The following is an 18,746-nucleotide window of genomic DNA, read 5'->3' on the forward strand; positions in this document are numbered from 1 at the left end:
AAAGTATTAGGAGTGGCAGACAGTGGTAGAACCTAGCAAAGCCCATTTGGTCAAAGTCCTGTGTCCCATGATCTTTTGATGGCCCAGTAAACATTTGTTTACCAAACATTAACTCTTTTTATCTTCCTGTGAGTTACCTTACTTCCCATTGAAACTTCAGACTCCTACCTCCTTCTCCTTAGCCCAGAATACATACACATCTCACCTTGTCTTGCTGTCTTTGAAATTCTTCATACTTATATGGATTCCTACTGTGCATGTAATAAATTTGATTTTCTCCTGTTAATCTGCCTTATGTCATTTTAATTGCTAGCCAAAAGAACTAAGAGGGGAAAGAAGGGAAACACTCCTTCACCCGTAATGGATTTTTCGCATTAATTTTGATTTTTCTAAATATTGCACAAAAATATTATTTACCTTGATGGCTGAGTGTTTTGGTGCTCCCTTAAATTTTGTGCCATGATGAATGCCACACTGGCTTCACCCTAGGCCGTGAAGATGTGGTACAGTGTCACAGCTGAGGTGGCATCAGTGCCGGTCACACATATACTCAGTTGGTAGCTTCCCCTTCTGGCTCCAATGTAGATCACCCTCCCCTCCAAGTGCTGCTATAGCTACACTCCACCCCATTCCGCCCCACACCAATCTTTGTGAGAATTAGAAAAAAAAAATCTTCCTCAAGACATGTTTATTTTATTAAAAAGGTAATTGTAGTAATAAATACAGACATTTACAATATTTATATGTGAATCACACTCTATTTGATGTGGTGTCTCAGAAAGGACACATCTGTGAAGGGGAGCAGAATTTGTCACCTCAAAAATATGTCTCTTTGGCATAAGGATTATTTTATGCTGATTACTTTTAAGAAACAACAGACATAGGAAGAGCTCTGAAAATGAGTAGAAGTTACCCTTTTGTAAGAGACATTTACATTTACAAGAGAAATCTCCATTTGCAAGGGTGTCTCCTTCTCTGTACCAGGAGGAGGGGGGTGACTAAATCTCTAAAAACTCATCAACGGAGAGGGCAGTGATTTAAAACTGCATAACAATCATGTGGTACTGTGCTTTGCCTGATAACCTCCCATAACTGCCCCCACCTCCGTCTTCTTTTGTCTGGAGATGGTGATGGAAGAGGCCATTTCAGGGAGGCTTATTCAGTTTTCCTGGGTATCTCACATGTATATAGGAGGAATACTTGTTATTAAACGTGTTTGTTTTTCTTCTGTTAATCATTTTATTGTGGGGTCCCAGCCAAGAACCCAGAAGGGCAGAGGAAAATTATTTTTTCCTCATCTACATCTGCACGGCTCCACGTGGAGGCCAGCTGGGCCCTCCTCCAGGTTCCTCAGAGCTGGGGGACTGCCTCCTACTCACAACCTTTGTTTCCCCTCAAATCAGCCTCAGACTGTTCTGTTGGTCCCCTCCCTTTTAGTTTTTTTCTTGACAGCTTATTAGCTCTTACATTGGCCATTTTATATCTGAAAGTTTTTTTTGTTTTTTTTTGCAGTACGCGGGCCTCTCACTGTTGTGGCCTCTCCCGTTGCGGAGCACAGGCTCCGGACGCGCAGGCTCAGCGGCCATGGCTCACGGGCCCAGCCACTCCGCGGCGTGTGGGATCCTCCCGGACCGGGGCACGAACCCGTGTCCCCTGCATCGGCAGGCGGACTCTCAACCACTGCGCCACCAGGGAAGCCCTATCGGAAGTTTCTTTTTTTCTAGATATTTCCTCTCTCTTTCTCTCTCTCTCTCTCTCTCTCTCATGGTTTAAAACAACAATTTTTAAATTTCTTACTATTCGCTGGATTGCCTAGCTGGTTCTTCTGCTTCACGTGGTATTGGCTGAGGTGTCAAGAATGATGGAATATCCAGAATGGCTTCACTCTCGTGGCTGGCAGCTGGTGCTGGCTGTCGGCTGGAAGCTCAGCTTGGCTGTCAGCCAGTGGACTTGCTCTTCTCCCATGTGGGCCTTTCCACACAGAGCAGATATTTTCTCCTTTCACAAACTTTAACACACATTTCTTCACTTCATTTCTAATAATTCATATATTTGGACCCACAAAATGGTAGCTGCCCTAGTGGTCCAGTCCACATCACGAATCTAAGCCTAAGTCAGCCTGCACTTATGGGAAACACCTGTCCAGGAACCTAACATCCACTAATAACAATCCTCTAACTCAGCTTTCCCTAGCTCACCTTTTACCCTAGAAACTAGAACTTATAGGGAAATCCCCACCTCTTAGCCGATCATGCCCTGTGTCTAAGTTGCCTCTTCTAAAACTCTGTAAAACTCACTCTTGTCCAAAATCCCTCAGGAAGAGTGCTGCACTGCTTGTGAGGCACTGTACTCCCCCAGTGCAGAAGTTGTTTTCCCTTGAATAAAGGAAACACTTCACAACCCTAGACCTGAGACCTCAGATCCCTTTCCAACATTTCCATTCAAGATGTGTGTCCAGGAAGACATCTAAAGCAGCCCTCTCCCTCCACATATTTCTCATTTCATTAAAAAGGTGAGCTCTATGGGGGGCAGGGATCATGTCTGTCTTATTTGCTAGACTGACCTAACAGAGGTTCCTAATAAATATTCATTGAATGAATTAAACAACTTTAAATGTCTGCAAGTCTCTTATAAATAGATTCAAAGTATGTCTTCAGGGCAGTTCTTCCACTGAGATGGGCTCCTGCATAGGCCTAAGGCCTGGGTTTCTCCCTTGCAGCACAAAAGTGTAAATGAAGCTGGGGCAGTGGTCAATCACACTTCTGAGTTTTCACTCAGCCAAATTGAGTCTTCTACCTGGCTTCTCTGTCCTTGTGTTCTTTGACTCCCAAGTCCTGTGAATCCACACCTGACCCCCTGGGTGCTGGGAATCAGTGGTCAGGCCTGATGCCACTGTCCACGGAAATAATTCATGAAGGGTCAGTTTCAGGAGAACAGAGAGCACATCTGACGAAAATCACAGTAAGCTCAGCGCAGTGCCAGGCACGTCGTTGATGAGTCAGTAAATAAATCCATTTCTGACTGCTGTCTTCTGCTTCTGCGGGGAACGTCAGCTGGCTGCTCCGAAGTTCTTGCCCTCTTGGCAACCAAACCCTTGGTATATTCCTCATCTCCAAACCCTGGAATGGGAGCTGTCATTCAAATGTGTGAAACCGCATTTACATTTCAACAGAGATGCTTCTAAGCCCTTGCTTTGAGTTGGCTGATAAATTCACAATCACATTTCCAGGAGGGATTCTGGATTTGAAGAGATTTCTCAGCAGTGGGTAGGATTAAGAACTCTCTCTCTCTCTCTTTTTTTTTTTTTTTTGGCCTCACCACACTGCTTGTGGGATTTTAGTTCCCCAACCAGGGATTGAACCCCGGACCTCAGCAGTGAAAGCACAGAGTCCTAACCACTGGACCACCAGGAAATTCCCAGATTAGGAACTCTTAAGTCTGTAGGAACCTAAGGGATACTTTATTCTGGAAGGAAGTCAGTGTCCTTCATTCTTCCTTGATGTTTTTGATTAAGTCAGTGGATTCTTTTGACCATTTTCTTTGGAGCACATGGCTGCTTAGTTGACATTCTCATGGGTAAATTTCCTTGGTGTGTCTGGCAACGTGGGCAGTGAGTGGGATTTCTCCACCTGCTGGGCAGACATAAGGATGCAGAACACTGAAGAGGAGCAGAACTATGGATCCCCCCAGGAGACCCCACCATCCCAGACACTCTTCATTGCCAAGGGTACCCAACCTAAACCTCTCGCTATGCTTTCTCCCACTGTTTAATCATTTTGACCTTAGAAAAACTACTCCTCAAGCCTAACCCACATTTATCTTGTTGAATGCTTAATGAACTCAACTTTCCTTCTAATGATCTATCCAAACCAACCTTTCCTATTACTAGGCAAAGTGCATTACCCATCCTCATTTTTCTGATGTGGTTGGGAGAGGAGACAGGAAGGCATTCCTGGCTTCTGCCAAGTGTGATCTGTGAAGGAATAAGCTTTAAAAGCTTACTACGTTAGTAGCTTGACTGGGGAGAAGTTGCAAATCACATGTAACATAGCTAGACCATGGAAAAGAAGAGGAATGCTCTCCTGCCTCCAGTTTACTAGTGGCTCAGAAACAAGCCAGAGTTGTCTCCCCAGCCATCCCTTTCTCCCAGGCACAGCCTAAGCCATGGAACTTTTCCCAGGCCCTCAGTCAGGATCCTGCTGATTTTCCCTATTAGATCCCACCTGGAACCTCTCTCTTACTCTATTTGTTCCACATTACCCCCATTTTCACTCCTAAAACACAATTCTATTCCCCACATACTTGTGTAACCTTAAGCAAAGGGAATGGGTATCCTGGTGCGCCTTTTAGTACCAGGGAAAATGAGATCTCTGGGGCCCAAGAAATTCTAGCTAAACTTGAAACAGGAAGAAGGATGGGACAGCTAAGATAAAACTCAGCTCTAAAGCTTCTTACCTTTGGGGGTATTTGCACAGTGGAATAAAGTGTATTCACTGCATTTTCCTCTGGTACAGTGCTCTGTTAAAAAACAAAAAACAAACAAAAGAAATCATCGCCAAACCCCTGGGTCACATAGACAAGGCCAAAGAGACATCCAGAATCCAGAGAAGGGAAAACAGAGGTGGGAGGAGATGGTGAGAGAGAAGAGAGGGTTCTGGAGCCTGAATGGGGGAGTGGGAAGTGCTCTTGTCAGTGACTGCTATTGTAATTATTAATGACTTTTTTCAAGAAGCAATTGCGGGCTTCCCTCGTAGCACAGTGGTTAAGAATCCATCTGCCAATGCAGGGGACGCGGGTTCGAGCCCTGGTCTGGGAAGATCCCACATGCCACGGAGCAACTAAGCCCATGCACCACAACTACTGAGCCTGTGCTCTAGATCCTGCAAGCTGCAACTACTGACGCCCATGTGCCTAGAACCCATGCTCTGCAACAAGTGACGCCACTGCAACGAGAAGACTGTGAACCGCAACGAAGAGTAGCCCCTGCTCACCACAACTAGAGAAAGCCCGTGCACAGCAACAAGGACCCAATGCAGCCAAAAATAAATAAAATTTAAAAAAGAAGAAATTGCATTATTTTAAAACTGTATCTTGTTTAAACTGTATCTCGTTTAAATTACTTAATAAAAAATTACTTAATAAATATGTAAGATATATAAGTCCCATGAGCTATGAGCCTCCTAAGGTGATTAAAGGATAATTTGAAATCATATTGTCAATGTTGGAAATAAACTTTTCCATCAGTCAAAAGAGCTTATGGGGCAAATCAGAAATGATGACTAAAGGGACAAAACAAAACAAAACAAAACAATGACAGCAATAACAAAAGCTCCTTCCAGGCTGGAGAAAAATATCCTGGGTCAGTGAAGTTTATTCCTGAACATCTAGGACAGTCTTGTGGTCTCCAGGGAATGTGTCTTGAGCAGGGGAAGAGGGAGGATGGTGACAAAGTGATCGATTCTGACAGAAGCCGGGCTGAGTGAAGCACAAAGAGGTCACCCCTGTGAGGAAGGAAGGAGCTCTCAGGACACCAACAACTTCGAAGAGGAAACATAATATCTCCTCTTGGAAAAGTTGTGGATAAGTGTAAGAAGATGCATCCTGATCAGGAGACACTGAAGGCTGGGGTAAAACTAAGATTTTTGAAGCTCCAAAGTGCTTTTATTTCTTCATTAAGTGGGCCAATGTGGAAAGGGCACTATGAACCCTAAGGAGCAAGCCTAGCCTCGGCTGCAATGATTTTTGCCAGTGGACCTTTTGAAGCTGTCTACCTAGTTCTTGTCTACAAACTGTCTCTTGTTATTTGCATTTCTTTAAACCTTAGTCTTAGGATTTTCTTTTCAAAGAGTTTTCTTTGAATTAACCTTGTGTTTGTTCACTGCAGCTTGGCGACCCACACTTGGGAAGCCTTGAGTGAGGGCCCAGAGCCACCATGGACCCTCTGAGCCCCCTCCTGATGCTTCCTTGAGTTGCCTCAGAGGAAATGGCATCTCTAAAGCCAGTTTTCTGATACCATAACTCAAACATCATATCAAAGTCACATTTCTCTACCCACCATCCTATGCAAAAGGAATTGGGTCCATTGAGTGGCCATTTTGAACAGTGGAGGGGAAGGAGTGATTCCGTAAATCACAGTGTGAGCGTTACTGGCTAGGTTAGAGCCAGATGCTCCAGGGGCCACCAGTTCCTGCACAAGAGAGAATCCATGAAGACTTGGGGGAGACACAGGTACATTGGGTTTAAAGGGTTATACATTTTCATTTCCCATGTTGCCCAAATCCATGGAAAAATCTCAAGTAAAACAAGGAGGGCCTCAGAGAGGAGAATCAGGCCCCAGGAAAGACGGGAAAGAACTCACATTTAAGTAAGAGATTGTGTCGTACTCCGAGGTCTCTCCAAAAGTGTGGGAGTAGTTAAGAGTTTCTGGATGAAGGTTCAGTCCCTTCTTCTCTTCAATGGACTCTGAAACCAAGTTGGGAGAGAATCAGAGCTGGCTCCTCCTTCCCCTGGCCACCCCCATTGGCCCACCATCTGGATGACCCACTTAGGGTGACCAACCATCTTGATTTCCCTGTAACTGAAGGGTTTTCCAGGACATGAGACTTTCAGTGCTAAACCCAGGAACCCCAAGATGAACTGGTCACCCTCATCACTTCACTTCCCAATTTCTGGACAAAGGCAGCCAAAAGAGGAAGCAGAGGAGATCAGAAATGTTTTTACAGTGTTTACAGGAGGGAGAGAATATCTCAAAGTTTGCAGTTCGTACCCAACGAACGCTTAGGTTCCTCCCCAATACCCTGAGTGGACAGCATCAGTGGGAACCCGAGAAGACAAATCAGCAGGGTTTAGGGACACAGAGCATGGGGTACAGCCTGGAGAAAGACAGAGAAAGGCTTCTCCAGGAGTAATGTATCTAGACTGAGGTGGGGAGTAGAGAGAAGTCTCTGGAGTTGATCCAATGGAGAGAACTGGGATGGATTGGGGGCTCTGACAGGGATGGGCTGAACGGACGGTGCTGGTTTGTGGACCTCAGAGTTGAAGGCCATGGCCTCCCAGTCAGGGGAGCAGAGTCAACAGTGTGTGACCTGTGTCAGCAGGAGGGATACACTAGTAAGTCCCTCTGAGGGGAAGGAGAAGGGCAGGCATTGGAGAAGGAACTAGGAGAACCTTTGTCTTAGGAGAGAAGTTAAGGGCTTAGGTATTCTCTCCACTCCAGAATTAAGGAGTACAGATGGCTGGTGCTGTCCTTTAGGACAGAGATGATGGCTTCTTCATTTCTGCATCCTTAGTGCCTAACACCAAGCTTGGCACACAGTCCAACATACTGTTGAATGAGTGAAGGAGAAAATGCATGATTGAGGGTGAAGACAAAAATAGTTCATGCTCTACCTTTTCTTCTTTCTCTTCGTATGATCAAAATAATTAGCACCAGTGCAATGAAACAGAGCAGGGTGAGTGACAACAGGAGTTTGAGGATCACAGTGGTATCCAGGCCACCAGCAGCACCTTTAAAGAGAGAATGGGTGGAGGCACAGGGCAGGGAGAAGAGTCAGCTAGGGAAAATGACCCAACTTTTGGAGCAATTGCAACCTTCCTCCCAGTCTGATGACTTCCCCAGGGCTTCCAGTTTTCACAAAGGGCTTGTTCCCATAGGGGACCAGGAGCTGAAGAAGATATAGGTCCTAAGACCAGGGGCTCCTGGAGAAAGAGGAGAGACAGTCACCTTCACAGAGCTTCCAGGCAAAGATGGGGTTTGAGGAGTTGCTGCTGATGGGGTTTCTGGCCATGCAAATGAAGGTCATATCCCTTTTCTCCTGCCTCCAGGATATGGGGAGGGTGGAGCCACTATGGGACTCATTGGTCGCCTGTCCCAGGGACTTCCAGCTGTAAGTTACATCCTCTCCTCCCTGTTCCATGGAACATGTCAGATTGGTTACACATGTGCCATTCTTATTGTTCTGCAGACCTATGATGACTTTGGGCTTTGACAGGTGCTCTGTAAAAGAGAAATAGACAACCAAGTGTGGAAACTATGCCCATAGCCCTCATTTTTTCTGCATTATTCTTGTAAACCTTGGACCTGAATCTCCCTGGTGTGCTACAGAGTGGAGAGGAAGTAGCAATTCAGAGCAGAATTCTCATTCTTATCTGGGGAAGAGAACTATCTAGGTCAGATTGCCCACAGCCATAAAACAACAACAGTAGTAATAGAAATAATTACAATGCAACAAGAATGAGCTGCCATTTATGGTAAGCACTGTGGTAAGCACTATGGTAAGCATATGGTAAGCACTGTGTTAAAAGCATTTTAGATGTTCATTAGTTTTATCTTTTTTGGAGGCTCCCTATTCCCCTGTCCTCAGGCTTCCTTGAAGAGACTCACTTTACTCTCTAGGAGAGAACAAAGGTATTGGAGCAACACTTCTGGTTCCCCTCTCGACCTTGTGCTCACTCTTTCAGAGGATGAGCAATTGTTTCGTTGCTGAGATGGTGAGTCTGACATCCCTCATCTACATTTCTCTATTTACATGTTTGGGCTGTTATGATTGCTGTTTAAATGTGGTTTGCCCTCCCCCCTCCCCCCACCCCTGCTAGTTTGCCTGCAGAATGCATGTCTTCCATTCTTTTCAACTATATCTATATGGAGGACACACCTGGATCAAGGTGCATGGTCTACCTCCTACATGCAAACCTGCAGGCCCATCTCCTGGTATCCCTGATATTGCAGCTCAGTGAGAAAGGCAGCTATTCTTTTAGCTGGTTGAGTAATTGTTTCATAAGTTCATTTTCCCTGAATAGGCACCAAAGTCTAGACTTGGGGGAAAGTATTTTTATTATCCAGGTTTACCAGAAAAAATAAAGCTGATATTTTTATCTTCCTTTCTGATTCTTGTGTCTATTTCTCATTTGGTTAGAATCTTCACAGGAAGAGGTGTGATTGATAGCTATACCTGATAATCTTTCTAAGATAGGTATCACTTTACTCCCCATTACAGATATGGAAACTAAGTTTCAAAGAGATCAAGTAACTTGTCTAAGGCCATGTAACTAGTAAGTAGAGAAGCCAACGTTTGACCTGCGTGATTGTCACTTCTCATAAAGCCTATCTGTTGCACCACAATCCTTCTTACTGAATATCTAAGAGGGGACTTCAAGGGTTGGCTATATCTACTTCATCCATGCATGAGTTCCCTCTTCCACTTTATTGCCAAGGGTTTATCCAGCCTTTGTCTGAACAGCTCCAATATCAGGGAGTTCACCATTTTAAGAAGGCAGTCATCCACCTTTGGAACTGGTTCTGCTCACCATAGACACGCAGCTCATACTCCTGGGTTAGGGGATCCTGGAGGGTTGAGCTGTGTATCTCCACACGGTAGACACCTGAGTCATTCTTCTTCAGTTTGCTGAGCTTCAGGGAGTAGCCTTCATGCGGGAAATTCACCCTTTCCTTGTTACGATGTTGGGTCACTATGATAAGGGCTTTTTTGTCTGCCAACTTTGGCTGTATGGTGACGAGAGTGGTTGTGTTGAAGACCCAGATAATGCTGTCAATTGGATCTACTGAGAGATTCAGTGGGAAGTTCACAGACCCACCAAGGGCACCAACTAGCTTCTTCAGTACTCCAGAGGCTGCTGGCCCTGCAGAAACAGAGAACCATAAAATAAACCTGAGTTCCTGACCTTGCCACCAATTACTCACTCCCTTTGGGTCCTGGAAAGGTCCCAAGAAACCCTCTCAGTCTAACCCAACCAGTCCTGGGAAACCCTTTGGAACCTCACTCACACAAAGGCACTGAGGTCAGAACTCTCTGCCTGAAAGGGGTGACTACAGGCAAACCCACCCCATTCCCAGAGATCTCTGGCTGAAAAGACCAAGCTCTGAGGTAGACCATGAGGTCGGCTGCATCCTCGACAGGTTCCTGTGGGGTGATAAGTGGGGAGGTTACTGTCCAAGCTCCATTTAGGACTCCCAGATTGCTCCTGGGAGAGCTGATTTTGCTGCAAATGAAGAAGGTAACAGTCTATCTGACCTGGGACAGAGGTTCTTAAGCACAAACCAGGGCACTGGGAGGCAAGCTGTAAGTCTTTAAAGATAGTGATAGCTTAGAAGTTTGAGGATGATTTATCTTTCTATTTTATGGTGGATGGGAGTGAATTCAAGCTCATCCCCAAATGAGGTTCTCATCCACTTGAATTCCAATATCCTTCCTTGAGTGGAAAGGAAAAGGGTGAGTGACTGGGAGCTCTGGAATATGCCCAGGCTACCTTGTGATGTTTAACCTGAACTATCAGGAATTGTAGTAGGGATTTACAGCTCCCTGCCTCCCAAATTTCTGTTTCAGTGCAATCTTAATTCACCTCAGAAAGCATGACTTGCAAACAACCATCACTGATTTTGTGGCTCCAGGTGAAAAACAGTTAAGAATGGCTGCTGAAAAAGCTTCCAGAAGTGGTCAGCTGAGCAGCAACCTAATAAATAGCCCATGGGCCAAACCTGGCCTGCCCCCTGTTTTTGAAAATAAAGTTTTATTGGAACACAGCCATGTTCTTTCCTTTGCACATTGTCTATGGTTGCTTTTCCACTACAAAGGCTGAGTTGGATAGTTGTGACAGAGATCATACTGCCTGCAAAGCTTAAAATTTTACTATTTGGCCCTTTACAGCAAAAGTTTGTTAACTGAATTTGATTAAAAAAACAAAAACAAACCTGAGATTCAAAAAAAGTAAGTAACTTTTCCAAGGGCACAAAGCTAGCAGGTGATAATTTGAGGATTTAACCCAATGTCACTCCAGCCCTGGAGTCTGGACTCTTTCCACTATGGCTCAGTTTGAAGGTCCCTTGGCATTTGTACCAGCTCCAGCCCTTTCCATTAGTCCCCTTCTTCAGTTCCCTCAAGGGCTCAGGTGTCAACTCTGAAGCCCTGGGGTCTCATGGAATCCCGATTTACCATTCAAGTCCTTTGGTGACCTTCCTTCAAGTACAAGCTGCTCTACCAGTGCCCCCAGAGTAAGGGAATCTGGTGCTACCAAATGTTGACCTAGCCCCTTGATAACAGGTCTTGGGTCTTGACCAAATTTTTTGCTAAATTTATCTCTAAAAGTACTTGTTTCTCTTCCTGAGTAAATGCCTTTTAGGAGCTGATTCCTGTTTTCAAACAGTTTTCCCCTATAATTTATATATATGCATATATACTTTGGATCACTCAAGCCTTTATCAAATCATCCTGTTAAGTAAGCTGATTTTCCAAAAAGCTACCCTTCCTGCTACTCTAATACTAAGGGAGGATGGTTTTTCATTACTCTCTCTTTGATCATCTCATGGGGTGTCAAAATATTTCCAGTAAATGTTATAGACAAAACCAGTTTTATTTGAATTTTTGATTTATCAATTAATGTATTCATTCTGTTACTTCAACCATGAGATGGAAGGGGTGAATATTTTGCAGTCAAATAAAGATTGGATATCACTTGCACCCAAGTAGGTTCAATTCTTGGATGAGGGCACCTTTGAGTATTTTAATTTTCATGCGAGGTTTGGGGGACATGTATATATCAAGGAGGTGACAAAATTGTAAGGATGTGGTTTTAGTGTTTTAGCATGTGTGCATGCACTTAAGCCATGAATAATTAATTGTTCTTTTTACATCTTTATATACATGGTGCTATCTTCCTAGGGTACATTTTAAGAAATGTTAATTGTGTGGAGATATAAGAAAATATCTCCAAATTCATTGTTCCTTGTTAGAATGAAATTGGAGGACAATACAGTGCAAATTGCCAACATGAACCTAGGTGGAAGATATTGGTCTATCTTTATTGTATCTTCAGGGTGAGGAGAAGAGTCATAAAAGAAGAAAGTAGTTCCATGCCATTCCCTAAATGTGAGCTCAGACGTTAGGGGCCTGGGTTGGTTAAGTCCTAACCAGTTTTGTTTCCTCTTCCCAGTTGACTGTGAAAGGGGGTCCAGAAACAAGACACTTCTCTTCTCAGCTTCTAAGACTGAACTGAAGTTCCCCTTTCTCTGATGGCTTCTCCACCTGTGATGTGTGACCCTATAGGGTTTTACCATGTCTAGGTAAGTCATGCTCTGCTCATTCAGTCATTCCTTCCTTTAACTAAAATATGTTTAGTTCCATACTTGTGCCTGGCACTGTTTAGGAGCTGAGGGTATAACTGGGGAGCAAGATAGTCATGATCCTTGCACTCATGGAATTGGGAGAGAGTCATTAAATGAGTAACAACATGTGCTGTGAAAGGGGAAATGATAGTACTTAGGGAACACATGATGGGGGTGGGGGATGTAACATGACCTGTGTGATCAGAAGGCCCTAGAGAATGAGTAGCTACTAACACCTATCTACAATGCCAGGGAGGATTGGGCCCCATGAGACTCATCTACCCTCCTACCTGGATCAATGTGGTGAATGTTGTAACTTGCCTCCTCTGCATTCATTTCAGTCCTTCCTCATTTTGTAGCAGCCATATGGTTTGGGTAACTCAACTCAAGTGGTAGCCTTCCTCTGCATAGTAATTAGTTCAGGGGTATCACATGTCCCAGGTTGATTGTATCTGATTGTATCTGAGATACAATCTGAGATTGTATCTGGGCTTTTGTTCCTAGGCCAGCAATAGTTGATGTTGTGGGAAGATATGAAGCCTTGGACTGCCACCCACTTACTACCACCAGATAAGCAGCCAGGGCTCCTTCCTCAGCTTATCCCCAGTTTATGTCCTAACTCACGCTTTTATTGGTGCTTTATCCTTTTCTCTGTCCATCTAAGTCTTATTTAAGACCCATAAATCCTAGTTCAAAGCCCTTCCCTGAGGAAGTCTTCAACACTTTCTCACACCTACCCCCTGAAATTCCACCATGAATGTCACTTCATTTTCCACTTGAAATTCCCCATGAGGAGCTATTCCCATGGGTGGTGACTGGACATACCATTTTGCTGTGAGTTAGCGGATCACTGATCTACAGGCATTAGGTTCCAGATCACCTGGTGATGGGGTCTGGAGTCTCATCCAGGGACATGTGGAGATGGTCTCTTCTCCCAGGCAACATGCAGCAGTGTAAAAAAGTTAGAGGTATGGCCTAAATGGGGGTCAGGAGACCTGGGTTCCATTCTGGTTCCACTGTAATAATAACTCCAGCAATGAATACTTGGTTTAATGGGTATTCCCGTTCTTGATCCTCAAGTCAACTCTACGTGATAAAGGTTAAGCTGCACTTTATAGATGAAGACATTGGGGGTCCAAGATGCTGAGTGACTTTCCCAAGGCCCCAAACTGGAAAGTGGCAGAAGTGACATGAGAAGCTAGTTCGTTCCCCCATCTCCTCTAGAGGCCTGCATTCTTTCCACTGCTACCTCCCACTACCACTTTGAATTTCAGCTTATCCCCAGTTTACATCCTAAACGTAAATTTGAATTTCAGTGTTCTTACCTCTCATAGGAGAAAAAGAATAATCTTTATTCACCAAGATTTAGGGAAGGATGAAGGGTGAATACAAATGTGAAAACACTTTGAGAAGTACAGAGCAGTCTGAGACATGGTAGGAGGCAAGAGGAAACGACAGGCAGTAGTGTTATGAGACAGGCTTTGAGAAAGCTTCCCACTTTTTGGTCTCATTTCTGCAAGAATGGCTAAAAGTGAGATTTCCCAAAACTTCTTTGGATGGCTTCTCAGCAAGGTAAGCTTCTTAGAAGGTGGTCTGCACACTAACGCCTATACATCAGTTACTGGCTAATTCACAGCAAAAGAGTAAGTCCAATCACCACGCAGGGAGATAATTCCTACAGCAAGCATCCCCACCAACCTACTTCTGGAGGTTGAGGAAGCTGGGGCAGGAAACCCTCTGCTTTCTGCCCTGGCCAAGTCTCAGGTATTTTTGGCACCAGAAGATTCAGCCCTAAGATGCTCTTCATAACAAGAACGGACAACAGCTCCTCCCTTTTGCCACGTGCCTTTCCTTTTGGCTGTCACCTCCTCCCCTTAACCTGTTCCCCCGAGGCTCATGTGTTGAGTGGAGGGAAGGAGCCAAATTAGGAGGAAGGGGCACCACCAGTACAGCCAGAATCAAGGAATGGTGACCTAGGAGGAAGACCTCAGCATAGCGGAGTGTGTAAAGCCCACCTCCTGCTTGCCAGCCCGGTCCCCGAGCACCTCTTCCAGTACTGGGTGCCTCTATCAGAATGCACCACCGTGTCATGCCACCCTCACCATGGAAACCAAGGATCAGAGCATCTCAAAGCTAGGAGGAATTTTAGGGACTTAGTCCAATCCCATTTTATAGATGAAGAGTCTGGTGCTCTGAAGGTTATAGTGATGTGTGCCAAGTGAGTGGAAGGCCAGGATTAGTAACAAGGGCTCCTAAGGCAGGGTTTCCCAAGCTGTGTCCCTGCTACCTTTGAGGTCTGTGGCAGTGCCTCAGTGTATTTCTTGGGAGCTTAGATGGAGGTCAAGGGGGTAGGGGATGGGGTGGAGGCTATGGAACTACCCCCCTCCATCAGGGAGGCTTCAATTCTATGCATCAGAGTTGTTTGTTTCTGTGTAAGTTTTCTTTTTATAAAAGGAAACCACTGCTTAAAAAAGAAAAAAACGACTTTGGAAACTACTGTTCTTTACCCAAATTCCCCTTAATTAATGTACTTGGAAAGGGCATTTACAATCAGTACCATGTAAGATGTACATGGAACAGAGGCTGACAAGCCTCCCAATTCACCAGCCACCTTTGCCAACACTCCAGTTCTAACCTGCAACATTCATATTCAAGTTCCCTACTGTTCTGCCCCTCACTCATCTCCGAAACGTTCCTCTTGTTTGTCTCTTCTGGTCTTTTTCAACACCTCCCCAATACCTCCTCACCCACTTTTTCTGATTTCCTTTTATAAACTGTCTCCTCAACCCTACTGTATCCTATAATCATCATAAAATTGTGCCCATTTTCCAGATGAGAATACTGAGGCTGCAAGAGTTGTTCCTTGGTCCCTCTGAATTTGGCCAGGGTGACTTTTGTTTGGTGCATTCACATCCTGGAAATGGAGTTCCCTACTCTTCTTGGGCATTTCCACTGCCTACCTTGGCCTCATGTACCTGGAGAGGGAAGGAATCTCTGGGGAAGATTCATCTCAAATACACATTCATTGAGCACTATTTCTGAGGGTACAATATTAGGCCATTAGTTTGGTGTGATGAAATGAGCACTAGGTTTGGAAACTCAGTTTCTGTTCTACCTGCTAATAGCTGTGTAATCTTGCCTAAGACACTTGACCTCTCAGAGCCTAAGTTTTGGGGATAATAATATCTATCTTGTAGATTTGTGAGGAGATTGTATGAAAAATGCCTTGGATGTAATAGGAGCTTAATAAATGGTGATTATTATTATATTGTTTTGCATTTGATATCTTATTTAAAACATGACAATAATTTGCAAGTTAAGTTTCATTTTCTCTTACATACTTGTAAAGACCGAGGTTCAGAGGCTAAGAAATTTATCCACAATAATATAGCTACTAAGTCAAGCCCAGGAGTTCTTCTCCAGGGCCAGCACTGCTTTCACAGTCCTGCCCACTGGAGGCTCTATGACAATCTCAGATTATTCTTTGAATCACGGAAGGTATAGCACGCAGGCTGCCACAGCCTCCTGGAGCAGGGCGCACACTTGCAACTTGCACCCTGCTGCCCCAGGTCATGTTTCAGGTGGGCACCTGGGTTTTGAAAAGTCCTGCCATGTCCTCCCCTATTTCACCATCCCCAAGTTCCCCTTCTGATCACCATTTCCGTTCAAGGAGTGATTTTTAAAGTAAGGGTCAGTTCCAGGACCAGGTGCTTCCTAAAAATGCAAACTTTTAACGAACTCACAGAGGGTGAGAGTCTGTTGATGCTGAACAGCTCAAGACACCAGGTGGTGGGGAGGAGAGGACAGCAAGGCCTGACTTACTACGTGGGCTTGGGCAGTTCTCTTCTGGCAGGCCTGGGGCACACATAAATGAACCAGCCACACCAAATCCTCAGAGGGAGACCTCATGGTGGTTCTCCATGAGTTTGATGACCAGAGAGATATTCCTAACTTATGGGGTTCCTGGTCCTTCCTGAGAGCCCTGAAGATAGTAACATCTTGAAAGACTAGAATACCTGTGACAGGCATAGAAAAGTCCTCAGTCCTTCATGGCATTAAATATAAAATGCCTACCTATGAGTTGGTTTTCTAAGTAGAGACTGATTGGGTTACTTGGGTTAAGAGGGAAAATTCAAATGTTCTCTGCCATCAGTATGATTGTTAAATGCATAATAATTTAAAATATTTTTCTAAATAATACATATTTATATTTACATAAATATAAAACATAGAAGTATATGTATAAATGTTATAAATATATTTGAATTAAAATATTTAAAATATATATTTCTAAGTAAATAAATATACACCTGTACCATCTCATTTTGTTCTTAAAATTACCCTCAAAATGAAGGAAGGCTGAGGTCCGAGGAAGATGACATTCTTCATCTACTTCATGGCAGAATCCAGATAAGGACACAGGTTTTCCTGATACCCAACACCACTTCTTTCAGCCCTTTGTTCCTTGGGACAGTCAGAAGGGCAGTCAACTCCCAAAGTCATTCCTTCTCCTCTCCCTCCAGTCTCTTCCTACCCTCTGTGAGTCAGAGACCACAGGATGTAAAAGCTTTTGCACAGCAAAGGAAACCATAAACAAGATCAAAATACAACCCTCAGAATGGGAGAAAATATTTGCAAATGAAGCAACTGACAAAGGATTAATCTCCAAAATTTACAAGCAGTTCATGCAGCTCAATAACAAAAAAACAAAGAACCCAATCCAAAAATGGGCGGAAGACCTAAATAGACATTTCTCCAAAGCAGATATACAGATTGCCAACAAACACATGAAAGAATGCTCAACATCATTAATCATTAGAGAAATGCAAATCAAAATTACAAAATGCAACATCATTAATCATTAGAGAAATGCAAATCAAAATTACAAAATGCAAATGCAAAATCAAAATGCAAATCTCACACCAGTCAGAATGGCCATCATCAAAAAATCTAGAAACAATAAATGCTGGAGAGGGTGTGGAGAAAAGGGAACACTCTTGCACTGCTGGTGGGAATGTAAATTGATACCGCCACTATGGAGAACAGTATGGAGGTTCCTTAAAAAGCTACAAATAGAACTACCATATGACCCAGCAATCCCACTACTGGGCATATACCCTGAGAAAACCATAATTCAAAAAGAGTCATGTACCAAAATATTCATTGCAGCTCTATTTACAATAGCCGGGGGATGGAAGCAACCTAAGCGTCCATCATCAGATGAATGGATAAAGAAGATGTGGCACATATATACAATGGAATATTACTCAGCCATAAAAAGAAAGGAAATTGAGATATTTGTAGTGAGGTGGCTGGACCTAGAGTCTGTCATACAGAGTGAAGTAAGTCAGAAAGAGAAAAACAAATACCATATGCTAACACATATATATGGAATCTAAGAAGAAAAAAAAAGGTCATGAAGAACCTAGGGGTAAGACGGGAATAAAGACACAGGCCTACTAGAGAATGGACTTGAGGATATGGGGAGGGGGAAGGGTAAGCTGTGACAAAGTGAGAGAGTGGCATGGACATATATACACTACCAAACGTAAAATAGATAGCTAGTGGGAAGCAGCCGCATAGCACAGGGAGATCATGGCTTTGTGACAACCTAGAGGGGTGGGATAGGGAGGGTGGGAGGGAGGGAGACGCAAGAGGGAAGAGATATGGGAACATATGTATATGTATAACTGATTCACTTTGTTAATAAAGTAGAAACTAACACACCATTGTAAAGCAATTATACTCCAATAAAGATGTTTTTTTTTAAAAGAAAAAGCAATATTAGATGAGGGAGCAGAGCCTCCTAAGTTGAGCCAGAGGCCCAGAGTGGAGCCAGAAGCCTGGAGCTACAAGCAGGATGGGGTAGGCAGTCCAGAAAACAGGAAGATCTTGCCGGACTCACCTGTGAGCTGGCAGAGGAGAAAGATGAAGGTGAAGCATGCTGTGGAAGAAAGCATATTGCTCTTTGGATGTCAGTCACTAAAATGAACCCACTTCCCTTTTGTAGTCACCCTCTTATATCTTTTCCCCTGCTGGGATTTTAAGTAGGTGGGGTCATGAGATTGAGAATGAGTCATCTCAATTTTCTCCATATGGCCAGCATTTTCTGTTACACATGTGACCTTTCAGAGATTCATAATAGAGAACCTGGAAGGAAATAAAAGATTATACAGAGAAAAAAGGGTGGCACTGGGGATAATAATAATATCTTTTGAGCTTTGCTAAGTACCAGGAGTACCTGCATTCTTTTATTTATTCCTCATAACAACCCTGTGAGTGAAATACTACCATAATGCCTAGTTTACAGATGAGAAAATGAAGGCTTAGAGTATAGTACAGCAAAATTAAGAAGTTCTTTTAATCAAAAGTAACCATTATAATAGTAAAAAGGCAAACCACGTAGTGGGAGAACATATTTGTAATACATTTATTCCACAAGAGGCTTATATCCATAATATATTGTTGTCCAATTGTTCCAGCACCATTTGTTGAAAAGACTGTCCTTTCTATATTGAATTGCTTTTTATTTTAAAATTAATTTTTATTGGAGTATAGTTGCTTTACAATGTTGTGTTAGTTCCTACTGTACAGCAAAATGAATTAGCTATACATATACATATATTCC

The 18,746-nt window shown here is 43.7% G+C and overlaps 1 protein-coding gene across 4 annotated transcripts; it reads right to left on the reverse strand.

Annotated features, from left to right (window-relative positions):
• Window positions 1-1,329: 1,329 nt before the first annotated feature.
• Window positions 1,330-18,084, reverse strand: SLAMF7 (SLAM family member 7). 4 transcript variants are annotated; one of them, XM_029229720.1, is made up of 7 exons: window positions 18,024-18,084; window positions 9,307-9,639; window positions 7,724-7,996; window positions 7,390-7,506; window positions 6,359-6,462; window positions 4,456-4,518; window positions 1,330-3,629 (listed from the first exon to the last, which is right to left on the reverse strand). In XM_029229720.1, exons 1-7 carry the CDS (start codon window positions 18,076-18,078, stop codon window positions 3,558-3,560), a joined length of 1,017 nt encoding a protein of 338 aa, XP_029085553.1. In that variant the 5' UTR covers window positions 18,079-18,084; the 3' UTR covers window positions 1,330-3,557. The 4 variants fall into 4 exon arrangements, with proteins under 4 accessions (XP_029085553.1, XP_029085552.1, XP_029085554.1 ...); XM_029229719.1 differs by having other exon boundaries at window positions 1,330-3,632; XM_029229721.1 differs by having other exon boundaries at window positions 1,330-3,632; window positions 4,449-4,518.
• Window positions 18,085-18,746: the final 662 nt, after the last annotated feature.

Source organism: Monodon monoceros, unplaced genomic scaffold (assembly GCF_005190385.1).
Source record: "Monodon monoceros isolate NGI ecotype Baffin Bay Population unplaced genomic scaffold, NGI_Narwhal_1 Super_Scaffold_18, whole genome shotgun sequence".
Lineage (NCBI taxonomy): Eukaryota > Metazoa > Chordata > Mammalia > Artiodactyla > Monodontidae > Monodon > Monodon monoceros.

Bases quoted from the DNA above. Each gene is read 5' to 3' on its own strand.
- SLAMF7 (XM_029229719.1), bottom strand. From the start codon at position 18,078: ATGCTTTCTTCCACAGCATGCTTCACCTTCATCTTTCTCCTCTGCCAG. The intron at 7,997-9,306 runs GTGAGCAGAACC...TCTCTTTTACAG, and splicing joins GTATGAGCTGCGTGTCTATG to AGCACCTGTCAAAGCCCAAA. The intron at 4,519-6,358 runs GTGAGTTCTTTC...GTTTTTTAACAG, and splicing joins ACACAATCTCTTACTTAAAT to AGCACTGTACCAGAGGAAAA.